This window comes from Cyprinodon tularosa, unplaced genomic scaffold, assembly GCF_016077235.1.
Source record: "Cyprinodon tularosa strain WSP-4 unplaced genomic scaffold, ASM1607723v1 ctg157, whole genome shotgun sequence".
Classification (NCBI taxonomy): Eukaryota; Metazoa; Chordata; class Actinopteri; order Cyprinodontiformes; family Cyprinodontidae; genus Cyprinodon; species Cyprinodon tularosa.
Genome location: NW_024038405.1, coordinates 454,750 through 468,032, shown reverse-complemented (window position 1 = coordinate 468,032; position 13,283 = coordinate 454,750). Strand labels below are relative to the sequence as shown.

Here is a 13,283-nt window from a genome sequence, read left to right as displayed (position 1 = left end):
CTTGTAACCCACTTTCCTTTCTACATACTTTCAAAATAAAGGAAACTAGACTCTAAAAATAATCTAAAAAAATAGTAATTAACTGATATATCTGTCAAATATACATCATAAACCGAAATAAGAATATTTTGTTTTGAGTCTGTGTCAAGTATAAATTGCTCAACGCACTCTAAATGTTAAACCGTGTATGTTTTTTCATAAAATAACTGTTACTTCATGTCAATCTTAAACCTGATTTAAATACCTGTTGCAGAATAAATATTACATGTGTTTATCATGAACCTATGTTGCTCTGAAAGTTTATATCCACTCTTCATGATCATTTCAATTATAATGTTATGACTCCTAAATTATAAATCATCTGACCCATTCTTATTTTAGGGTGAAAAAATACAATTCAAACATTGTAATATATTTTCAAAAAAAAAAAAAAAAAAAAAAAAAAAAAAAAACCCAAAACATTTTAAATTCCATAAATGTCCTATATAGGGCTAATGTCTTGGTTCCAAGAGCTTAATATTAGTTTGCTTTGTCCTTTTGTAAAATTTGTGTTGATAGGATTTTGTTCCTGGTCCTGTTGGAATACACAATTACTTCATAAATTTCAATCATTTACGTGTTGGGATTTGAGAAAAAGTTAGTGTCCCTTTTAGTGTCCTTCATCTTGTATGGTGTTTGCGATCACAATACATCTCATAATTTTTATCAAAAGGTCTTCATATTTACATGATCTGATGATGTTTTTTTTATTTTTCTATGTGTGGAGCTGCAGCCTTTTAGCTGAGCTGTGCCTATTGGTTCCTGGAGGGTCACAGATTGGGTCAGATGGTCTAAATGGATTTCCCAACAGGACAATCTTCTTAAATATAAAATAACATTCGCTTTTGGATCAATCAATCTGGTGACCCAACTTTAGGTTTCTAAAAAAGTCTTGACCTAATTTATATCTTTATCTATATTTTCTCTTAAAAATCTTTTGGATAAAACTGACTAAAGAAATTTATTTTGAATTTTTTTTGAAACAGTAAAAGTCCAGTGGATCACCTCTGCAGTTTTTTGTGTATTTTGAAGTTAGTGGACTTTCTATTTGCACAAATCTCATTCATTATTAGTCTGAATATTAAATAATTTTCCATTTAAGGTCAGTAATTTGCCATGCAAATCTAGCAACATGCATCTATTAATGTTACCATGAGAATGGAGTTATTATGCTGATTAAATCCTTTGATTCCCTCATGCGTGTTTTATTTACTGTAGTCTCTAAACATCCAATTCAACTCAATATAAATTTACACTCTAAATGTCCCTTTTATATGTGCATTTGAAAGCCACTTACATTATGGTTATGTTGATCAGTTCCTTGAAGGCATGAGTAGGAACGTGTTTCAGGGGCAGCCGGGTGAGCCTTCTGCAAGATTGTTGAGCAAAGCAGTTAAATCCACAGCCATGCTGCAATGTTTTCAAAGTAAAGCAGAAAAAAAAAAAATAGGCAGCAAAAACGTCTCATTTTATTACTCTACATTTGTTAAATAAAATCCGTTTTCAAAGAAACTTTACGGTGATGGTAAATTAAAAAGTAAAGCTGAGGAGGGGATGGACGCAGCAGAGAGTAAAAGTTTATGAGATGTCTTTAAGTGTCCAGACAGTTGAAGCAGACAGTTAAGTTACTTACAGTCGCAGCACAGATGTTGCTGCGGTCCCGGAGGCCAGCTGAGTGTGTCTGCTGCACTGAAACGTGTCTGCGCTGCAGCGGCAGATGGCTGGACAGGTATAAGCCCAGCAGGAGCGCAGCTTCAGGACGGTGGACAGCGCGACCAGGAGCCAAACCGCCCGGGGAGCCATGTGTGACACCGAGCCAGAGCTCACTGCAGGATAACAATCATAAAAAAAGAATATTAACACAGAGAAAAAAAAAACCCTGAGGAGTCTTTCAGAAGTTTGGAGATAAAATCAACCCTCAGGGTGGCTTTATCTTACCAGGCCAGGGGTACAAGGCTGAACAGTCTCTCTCCCTTTCTCTTTTTTTTTTTTTTCCCACACAGAGCTTGGATCAGCCGCTGCCTTCAGTGTCTGTAGTAATTGTGAGGTTACTCACCCTGTGAGAGTCTGATCTGGGTGAATACATAACCTGATTTTTCTTTGACAGCAGAGCAACACTGATGTGACGTTTGGTGGGTGGTGAGCGTGAAAGTTGTTCAAGAGGATGGGATGAAGTCACTTTGCTCTAATTAAGATGTGAGGTTAAGATTACTAGGCTTTCCATTATTAGCAGTAAAAGTCTGTTATTGCAGAAATTTACCATTACCAAGATTTTGATATCATGTTGGAATTTAAAACTGTTTCAACTGGGTGCAATTCTTAAAGGTAGATTTTACTCCAGTTTAGAAATGAAGGCTCACACAGTCTCAGACATGTATCCTTAGTGGTCTCAAGAGTCCCTCTATAAGTTGTTGGGAAATCAGCTTATTACTGGCTGGATCATGACCTCTCTTCTCATAAAGAGTATTAAAATATGTTGGTTTTCTGGCTAACATAAGTTTTTGAACATAGAAGATACATTTTCTGTAGGTTTGATGTATTTGCATTCCACAAACTGATTGCAATCCTACTTTATTCATTCCAACCCAGTGGTTGGCACGCTCTAAGGCTAATACATTCATTATGCTTCACTGTGGAAATGACACTAGAGGCTTCCAGGGTATAGATTTGATCCTAAGTGGTTCTTCGGCTGTTCCTGAACATTCTAATCAGTTTTATTCCATCTAAGTGTGACAGTTTGGTTTAGATAATTAAAACAGTTGAATGTTGCAAGACGACAATAATCCTAACCAAAATAAAATAAAAATGTTAACATTCAATTTTCTGCTACACTTTCGTATAAGTTGTGGCACCAATCCTAATAGAATTAAGAGTTAAAAGCCAAACAAGTCTGGATATTCTTTGGCATAACTCCAAGTAAACGCTAAAAAACCCCCAGATTTTTAACACGCTGTTAGGTTCTCAGCATGAAAATTGACATTTAAATCAAGTTTATAAGCAATAAGCTAATCAAAATGCATCATTGCTTTTACTCTTGCACTTTTACAACATCTTACATCATTAGAGACAACACAAGCACAAACCAAAGTGCCATATGTGCTGTTTTGTCAAATACAAAGCTTTGTGTCACTAGTGTAGTTAGTTTAATCTCCTCTGCTGTCAGCGACCCTGACCCCATTTACTGCTGTCTCATCCTGCTTCGCCATGCCGCTTTGACCCGTGTCAGCAGAGCAGCAACACTGTCTTCATACTGACGCAGTGCAACAACACACACACACACACTGATACTCCCAGTTCCTTGGAGAGGTTACAGCCCAGTACTGTTTACCAAGACTCTTACATTCCCTACAAGATTTACAGCAGAGCATACTTACTAAGATGCTCCAGTACGCTTAACCCTGTGGAGCAAGGAAGCAGGGACAGAGGGGGGCTAATTTATGCGAGTGGACTTGAATCTGCCCACGTCTTCCTGCTAACCACCACGCTGTGCATCACTTCGCACCAAGAAGGTCATGCACAGCAGGGAAAGACGATTGAATTTGGAAAATCAAAGCTGCATCACCTCACTATGTCATGCTTGATTGGGAGACAGCAGAAAATAAGCTGTTATGCCTTTTGTAACAGCTGCTCTGCATCAGTTGTTACACTGATGCTATGTACCAGCTTTTACCAGCTATATTTGATTTATAAACGAAGATGAGGCTCAGTGCCTGATTTCTTATTTTTATTTTGACCTATTAAGTAAAATTAATCTTTTAAATTTTTTTTATCTATGATTAGTTCAGGCAGCTTTAATTACATTAAAAATGTTTGAGATAAAGAACCTACTGGGATGGGGTGGGGGGTGGGAGTATTTCCATTTTGTTTACATTCAGGGCCTGTGCTGTCATAGTGCTTTGGTGACACAGTGGTTAGCATACATGAACCATGTACGGAGGCTTTAGTCCTCAACGTGGCCGATCTAGGTTTGTATCAGACCTGTGGTCCTTTGCCGAGAGTCTCTCTCCCTCTCTCCTGTTAGCCCACTGTACATATAACAAGGCACTAGTGCCGTAAATACCTAAAAGAAAAAAAGAAAGATTTGCGAAGCATCGCTATGGCCTACTTCTACATTTAGACAGTGATGGATTGAACGGTTTATTAATTATCTACATGGATGGATATACACTCCATACCTTTAGATTCAGTGTTTTGAGCTGACTGTGGTATGAAAAATTATCAAGAAGTTCAAGATATTTAAAGACTTTTGCAAGGCACTGTAAAATAAAACGAACACGATAGGGCATTTATTTAGGTTTCTACTCTCAGGTAGACAGAATTAAAACAGGAAAAAAAAAAAAGATGACGTTGGCAGTGAGGAGCTCAAGGTCAAGCATAGCTGCAGCCACAACATTTATAATGAGATGGACTAATCCAGAAATGTGTGGGTGTTCCATAATATGCAACAGGCATGATTGCAAACTCACTTTTCCCTTTACCTGCTTTTGTTACCATTGTTGGAGGTTTCTTTTATTTTTAGTGAACAGCTTATTCTTACCTCTGGGAGGAAGGCTGTTGACCTGTCAGCTTCCTGCTGGTTATCAGAGCACAAAAGCCGACAACAAGAACACGAAAAGTGATGCCCTGCAAAAGGAGACGGTTCAACACCAGCCAGCATTAAACTAGATGAGACAATTTTAAAAATAGACTAAAAGCAAAGTACACAATACAGAAATAGCTCAATCAGTGGAACACAAGGACAGAGTCAGAGCAAACCTGAAGTCATTAGAAGGAGCCATCGGTGTCAAACACTGTTTACTTTCTGTTTCCACACAAAAACTTGACATTTCAGGGAGAAAGTTCAACAGCAAGCACACATCAGTGTGGTATTTGAGGTAATTGGCAGCAGGAACACTGTGTATGTTCTTCTGAGAGTCCTTTTTTGTCTTATTCCTGACTACTGTTTCTCTGTCAGACTCAACAGATCCAAAAACTAACAAGAGTTTTCTAAGCAGGGCAAATAACATCCAGGGCCAAGCAGCTTCTGCTCACCCTGTTCCTCTCAATGTCATCCTGCTGATATACTCATACTGTTGTGTGTTGCTGCAGTTACTTAATTGATCTATATGTTTAAGAAAAGCCATTTAATCTAAACATTACTAGGAAAATAGGAATAGCTGTGAAACATTTTTAATCTGATTTTCCTGGTATTGTAGTAGCTGTAACAGGTATAATTGTTTATCCCTAATTTCTCAGAAGTAAAATAAATGAGTCATTATTTACCTAGCAGGCTGGCAACCTCCAGATCAACCACAGCTACTACATGTGGAAACTGTAAGCTCCAATTTGCTTAAAACCTATTTTCTTTGAGAGGAAGCATCCAAGAGGAATGGTCCCCTCACAAATATTAAGACTTTGACTTGACCACTTTCAGAAAAAAAAAAAAAAACCCTGGCTTATACAGCAGCAGCGGTATGGCCATTACAAATTAAATGCAAAATGATGTAAGTGTATATGAGGCTTGCATTTGTTTGAATTTCGAGTGGATGTGTTTATTTAATCTAAGTGATTTTGTTATTTTTATCTGGTTTCTAGACATTTCTGATCGCATTCATGGTAATTGTTTTTGCTTTGTATTTAACTATTTAAAGTACTTCAAGGGAGAGGTTTTGCCAATTATCCATAGATATGAGCCTTATGATACAGCCATGATATTATTTCATGAGCTATGTGTCTTTATCTGTCTCTACCAAATAAACCAAATATAAAAAACCTTTTCCTGTGAGACATTATAGCTGGCAGTCAAACATTCAAAAACATCTTAGAGAAGCAAAGTTAAACTCTGCCTCACATAACAGTTATTTGATAGTTAAATTGTGGTCTTATCCGGCCGAGGCACCTTCTTTGATATTTGCTGGATCCACTACAATACTATGGATAATTTGACTAGAGCAACCAGGTTTAAAACCCAATTTGTGAAGTTAGCAATGAAAAGCTTTTTTGCAGACTGGTATGCTTGCGATACAAGCTGGATTGTCCGAGATTCGAGTTTAAGTTTCACAAGAAATCCATCTTGAAAGGCTCCTGCTAATACATCTGTCTCTGAACAACAAGCGAGTCATACTAATGACATGCCAGCAGTTTTTCTTTTGGGGCGGGACATGTAAGAATGGCGACAGTCTCAGAGGCCTTATTGGGGCATTACAAACATGGCTACACTGGAGGTTTTAGCTAGAATAGCGACAATTTCTCATTTTCAAAAAGAAGCAAAGGAAAGCACTTTGTGCATTTGTAGGTGGGAAAGATATCTGGGCATTTTTTATTTTGACAGTATTTGGAAAAAGTTAAATTTATTAGCTTATGAAATGTCATGATTCGCTGATACGATTGGCTGAAAGTGTATTATGGAAGGCGGGTACTAGCTGGTACGTCACCCAATAAGTTTGAAGTATTGTACTAAATGTCCGTCCTTTTCATGGACTGAATGCCAGCCATCCCAGATTGATAAAGTAGAACTCCACTCAGTTCTACACATATCATTCTGACTACTGCCAGGTCAGGGTTGTGGATCTTTGCAGCCTTTCCAGAGTTTATATGCCCCTTTTGGGTGCTTCTCTTGTTAGTGTTCTACTCACCAGGCTTGTCAACTTAAGTGGATAACCATTCCTGGGTACATCTGCCCCTGAACTATGCTTTTTTTCATTTCAAAGGTCGGACTGGACAGGGCTTAACCAACTGATCAATAATGTTCAATAATGCTTTCTAGAACCTCTAAGACCCTAAAAGAACAGTCGTATTTATACTGAAAGGAAATGCTGCTCAGGTTTACTCTAGTTTTTAGATTGTGAGGGCAATAAGTGTAATAATATATAATGATGATATATTGGTGTCAGATGTAAATACTACTGGGGTGTAAAATCCTAATTAAATGTATAATACTTTTTGGACTTTCAACAGCAGCTTACATTATATGTTTTCAAACCAAGCATTTAAGAAGCCATTAAGGATTTTTTTTTCAACAACTTCATGGATCCTTAGTGAATGAGATGCTCAGGAATGAGCCTTCATTTGATTAATTAATCAACTCTTTGGATGGAGCATAAAGTGTAAGCCTGTGACATTTGTAATGAGCCAAGTGTCTGCATTAATCTGCCCAACCACTCAATACACCTGCTGGTGACAAATTGATTGGATCTCATTGGGGATTCAGCACAGTGTCCACATACCCAGTGTAAGGGGATCAAATCTGACCAGAGACCTTTGCTGATTTTTTTCATTCTCCATTAAATGTCCAAATTTTTCTGTCATGTTCACACAGAATGACATCGTCATTAATAAACCCCAAATGTTGTAAACTATGCATCAAGTGTTCTGCGCTGAAAAAAACCCCCAACATTCATGTGGGGAATAAACAAACACCAGGAAGGTATTTTCAAAAACCTGATGCTGCCAACACTCAAATGTGAAATAAATCAATTTGTTTTCAGCATTTGCATGTCATTTAAAAAACAATTTGGAAGAAAATGCAGGGCAGCATATCAAAAAAGCTTTTCTGCTTTAATAAAGGAGCAACAGACCAAAACAGTTTGCCAATGAAAATTTCAGGCAAAGAACCAGAACTTTGGTCAAATTAGTTCTGGAAAGATTGATGAAACCTTTAATGCCCAGAAGCAGCCTTGTTCTGTGTAGACCAGGAACGGTTTTAAACAGAGGACAAATATACAAAAAACACAGAGTCTTACAAGTTTTTTATTTTGTTCTTGATTTATTATCGAAATGTATATTTTAAATGTTACAACATTAAGCGAGAATCTGATCTTGTTACACACCTATGCATTGTTAGGTTTCTTAAAACTAGTGAGCAGAATTTATAAGAATAAAAATTATTCATCCAATGAGATATTATTCAGAGTAAGATATTAAAGACGTCTTGTGTTTTTGTCTTACAGTTTCTTCAGTCCTCTCTATAGGTACTCCAGCTTTCGCCAATATGATTGTTGGTTTAGTGCCTTCTCTAAAATGCCCTCAGGTATGGATGTTTGTATGGCATGTTATTTGTCCTGTGTCTCTCCGTGTTGCCCTGTGATAGACTTGTGACTCGTGCAGGTGTAGGTCACCTATCACTCAGTGACTGCTAGAAACAGGCATCAGGTCCTCCTTGACCGGAAAGGACAAGCAGTTAAAGACAGAGGATGGATGAATTTCCTATATTTTATTTGCTTTGTCATAATCTTAGATATTCTGATAGTTCAACCAAAACTGTATATGGTGTCATACGTTTTTGCAATTGACATGAAATAAAATGTTTAAGGACATAAATATTCAGACATAAGGTTTGTACTTCAGTTGGGTGAAATTTATGATGTCAATTGGTCTGTTATTAAGATTTAGTGAATTTGAAAGGTCGCTGATTCCTATAATCTGGTTTTGTTGTTCAGTCTGTGATTTTCTTTTAGACTGAACATTAGCGAGGGTTAAGAAATTTATTTATATCTTCTATATAGAAGGATCTTGGTTGCTTGTTCTCTTGCATTATGGTAGAAACATCCTGACATTTAAGCAGGAACTTATGGTTGAAAAAGAAGAAATCTATATCTGTCAAAAAATGGAAAGCTCAATAACTTAACACTTACCGGTAGTTAAGGCCAAATTTATCATGATACTGAATCTACACCAAAGCTTTTAATTAACTCCCTTAAAATATTATTTCTATATGTCCCAATACTAATTAGGTCACTTATTTTGGCACTGCACCAGTCTATCCGGCTTTTGGCTGATGGCTTCTTTCCTTCCAAGTGGACTCTTGTATTTTATAACAAGCCATGTTAATATTTGGGACACAAAATCCATCTTTGTCCTGAACATTATGATGGCGGGAATTCCCATGATCTTCATACATGCATTTAGCTGTATTTTCAATGACATTTGCGATTACTTTGTATTTTTCTAACATATTACACAAACATGAAATGTGTATGACTCAGGATTACATAGATTTAACTAAAACATGGTGAACTGAGTTTAGAAGACATGACATCATAGCTTTCTGAAACTGCATAAAGGGATAGTAACCTTTGTTAATAAACATATCTAACTATAGAGATTAATCAAACATTGTCTAAAAAAAGGAAAATACTATTAGTTATTATTCTGACATTTAGTAAATCTATACAGGTTTAACAATGTAAGCATCTTTCTTCTACTGGTCAAGGTCACAGGGGGCTGGTGCTTATCTCCAACAATCTATAGGCAAAAGGTTGGGTAAAACCCGGACCGGTAGCCAGTCCATCACAGGGAAAGAAACAGACACACAGCCATGCACTGACATCTAAGGGGAATTTAGAGATGCCAATTAACAGTCATGTTTTTGAACTGTGGGAAGAAGTTTCTGAAGATAGATCACAGATTTATGGAAGAATATCCGAATGTCATACTCAAACACCCTAAGCCAGGATTTGAACCCAGAACCTTCTTACTACAATGAAACAGGGATACAAACTGTTTGGTCATTCAGCTCAATTTAGTATTCCTACTTGACCTAAAACAAAAAGTTTTGCTTGATTTGGTGTTAACTCATCTCAATCCATTCAATTGAACTTTATTTGTTCCAAAAGGGAATGTATAGGCATAGTCAAGCAGTGGACATATACCAACAATAGCTTTGAACCCAACAACATACAACTAATCACAAAACATTAAAATAACAGAACAAATTTTAATGAAAGGAAAAGTGTTGTCAGCAAGAAATATCCAATTGGTCACCATTTATACCTAAAACTAATATGTTTGCAGCAATTTAATGAATTTAGCATTAACCAGTAATAAAATTAAAACAATATTTTTCGTCGCAATCAGTGACTCTGGGAGTGGCCATTTTTGCACAAATATAGTAACACCTCACTCCTGACATCTTCCAGCAGTGACGTCACGGTGTGGTAACCCGAAGGCATTCTATCCGCTTTACAAACAAAATCAATGGGAGCTACTTGACACGCCTGCAATCAACAACAATTATTAAAGATTACAAGAACACCTCACCATGGAAATTCATGAGAGCTATAATTAAACTGAAAATGCCCATGTGCATTGCAGTTGGATGTTGTAATACATTGGGGAAAAGTGAAATAAAAATTATTAAAGTTATTTCACCACAGGTTCTTCTTTGGATTGCCAACTTGAAAAGGGAGGATTTGCCATCAAACCTCTGCCCAGAGAAAAAACACGGCATTAATCCGTTACTATCTGCTTCACATAATGCACTGGCCATCACCATAATGCATAATAGCGCGTTGTGACAAACATGATACAGCATTTGGACTTGCTCAACAGCCAATATCGCACCGTGACGTCACAAACTGGTAGGTGGTAGTTGTGCCCTTTGACAAACATGGATGTCTCCAATAAAGCACAATTAAATGAAATTACTCTTAATTAAATACACATCATTTATTTAAAAGTATGTAATAATTTCATACTTAAAGTACTTTCAGAAGATTGTATTCTGAATGTGACCAAACTTTTCCTTTAAAAGTGATAAAACACATATATCATTGGAAAGTGCAGTGGGGATAGCATATTTGGATTTAACTGTCAAGAACAATGATGGTTAGATAATCTGAAAGAACCAAGATCACCGCTTTGGGCTGGAAAACATGAACAATCAAGGCTCGACACTCAAGGCCTCCCTGCTCATGATCAAGGAAGTGATGGGCCAAGGAGACAGGATGAGAGCCAATTGAGGTCAAAATAGCACTGCGGAGGTAGTGGCACACTCAAACTCAACACACACACACACGGTGCCAATAACCAGAACATTTCAAAAGACCTACCGTTGTACTTAATCCTCACTGTATTTGTGCTTGTTATCAGAGAGTTGTGGGAGGATCCACTTCTAATCATTTCCATATGCCCTCTAATGATTCTCTCTTTCTCACACTTCTGAGAAGTTTTACAGCATAAGCACCACGAGGCGGGCATGTTAATGAACATGAGATAAACAAGGGACCAGCAAACTGGGGGTCATTATTATGAATTATTAGGCAGAATTTATGCAGTCTTGTTCTAATAGCATATAACCTTGAGGCTGTCCATTGGAGCTTGCAGTTCCTCATCACACATATGCACACATGCACAATTTGTAGAAAGGGCAATGTTCCTGACAGCTTATCAGGGCAGGAATTCATGGGTCCTTGGACATCACAGAGATATGGCATTAGGAGAGTTAACCCTTTCCAGCTTCCTTTTAGCTCAGCTTGCCCCAATTTAGTCCAAGAGCCTTTTATGTTTCCATTTCTTCAGGTATTTTCTATCAAGCTCACAAACATATGAGACTTACTGAATCAATGAAAATCCTATTGAGAAGAAGCTGCAGTTCTTTGGTTTGATCAACAGGTGTCAGAGCACACATCTCTTTGGTATTAAGAGCTCAAGATCCCAGTGTAAATCCAGTAGGTCTTTGATCACTGACTACTGGGCGATCCGGAGCTGAGGCATAATCAGCTTTGTAAAAAATGGGCCACAGACCTGGTTGCAGACTCACAAGAGTGGCAAGCTCTAATGAAAAGGTGTGGGTATCTACAGATGTCCTTCTTCTTTTTGCCTGTTTGATCTATGACTGTGTATGTAGACTTTGGTGGCACTTATAAAAAGCAGGAAATAGTTGATCTAATGTTCGGTTGTTTTATAGCAACTTCTGGTGAAATTAATGCTCTGGTCTTTTCACAGTCCAGTCATATTTTATTGTAATAATTCAGACGGTTTAGAGAAGCTATGATTAAAATGTATGTCAAATATTCTGCTATTACACCCCTACATTTGCATTCTAGTCACACAGATTTCGATTTAAGAGAGAGACAATTTAGAGAAATATCTGGTATTATTTTGTAACCATTATACATTGATAAATGTGTGCTGGGGGTTTTAAAATGTAGCTGATGAGGTAAAATTGATATGCATATGCAAATCCTTTAATACAATCAGTATTTAACTTCCCCTCCACCTTAGATCAAGAAATTACTCAGAAATGCACAGTGTCCAGTTCCCGCTCTCAGGAAGAGCAGTCAAAAAAAGCAACGTGTTTTTAGGAAATCCTGCAATCGCTTAAATCTTCCTTTTCCAGCTGTCTCAAAGCTGCCTCCAGCACAGTAGCTAAAATAGTTTTAATACTGACAGAAGCACTTACAGCTTCTTCCCATCATGCAATTCCAGCAGGTTTTTTTGGTCTCGTCCAACATCAAAGCTTCCTTTTCACAGTGCCAGCTGGACTGCAGCAGAAGTAGTGGAATTGGCAGTGTGTGTGCTTCTCTGTGTGTGTGTACATGGGTATGAGAGTGGGAGGCTTGGAAGGTGGCCCATCCCTTTGCATTTTTGTGAAGATAAGCACATCTTACAGTAACTCATCTATTTTCTTTGGACAGTCTGACTTTTATCTAGAAAATATGTGCGCTGCTGAACTGTGGACAATCTTCATTGAAGGACAGGTGTTCCTGCAACGTAGCAGCTCTGCTCCCCAAAGTGCTTGAATTTGGAAAAACCCTGACCAGTCATTTTCTGTTGAATATCCCTGCAAACATTTACATATAGGGGCCATATGGGAAGGAAATGGGCTGGAAATATGCCCCCAGGTGGGACTGTCTGCAGGCTACATAATGACTTTATCTGAGTTGCCTATATTAACTGCAAATCTTGGTAAAAAGTGGACTTATACAGTATGGGCTCTAGCTATTTTACAATTTTTAACTGATTTTCATGATATTCATTAGAAATCGATCTACATAGACCAGTTACATTGTTTGCCAAAATGGGTTGTATTGTCAACAGGAGTTGGTACCATGACAAAAATTAAAGACAAGTTTACTAATTTAGATTTGACTTTTGGCTCAGGTCTAAATTGTATGGATCCAGATAAAGAAAATCGACATGGCCCCTATATACCCATGTTGGTTAAGATCTGAAGATGGCTCCTTCTTTACCAGCAATACTTAGTTTTAATTATCATTACTGATTGCAAATACAGTACTTTGATATCTAGTGTCTGTTTAAATTGACTGGATATCAAGACTTTCTGCCTAATATAAAAACCATAATTAGCTTTCATATTTACTGTCAGATACTCTTTGTGTAAACAGAAAACTGGTGCTTCTGCTGGACAGCTTGTAGCTTGAATATATCAGTATGTTAAAGCAGCTTTAGATCCTGCTAGCAAGCAAAATAAAGGTATAGTGGAGGATTTTCGCAAATTTTTGAAAAGACCCGCCCTCCCTTAT

The 13,283-nt window shown here is 37.4% G+C and overlaps 1 protein-coding gene across 1 annotated transcript in view; it reads right to left on the bottom strand.

Moving 5' to 3' along the window:
- The window catches only part of LOC119780195 (lutropin-choriogonadotropic hormone receptor-like), a 71,843-nt gene that overhangs the window by 12,883 nt on the left and 45,677 nt on the right, over nucleotides 1–13,283 (bottom strand). Inside the window, exons 2-3 of the mRNA XM_038280129.1 lie at nucleotides 1,673–1,865; nucleotides 1,337–1,408 (exon numbers count right to left, since the gene is read on the bottom strand). Coding sequence (XP_038136057.1) covers nucleotides 1,337–1,408; nucleotides 1,673–1,842 — 242 coding nt within the window. The 5' untranslated portion in view covers nucleotides 1,843–1,865. The remainder of the gene's footprint in view (nucleotides 1–1,336; nucleotides 1,409–1,672; nucleotides 1,866–13,283) is intronic.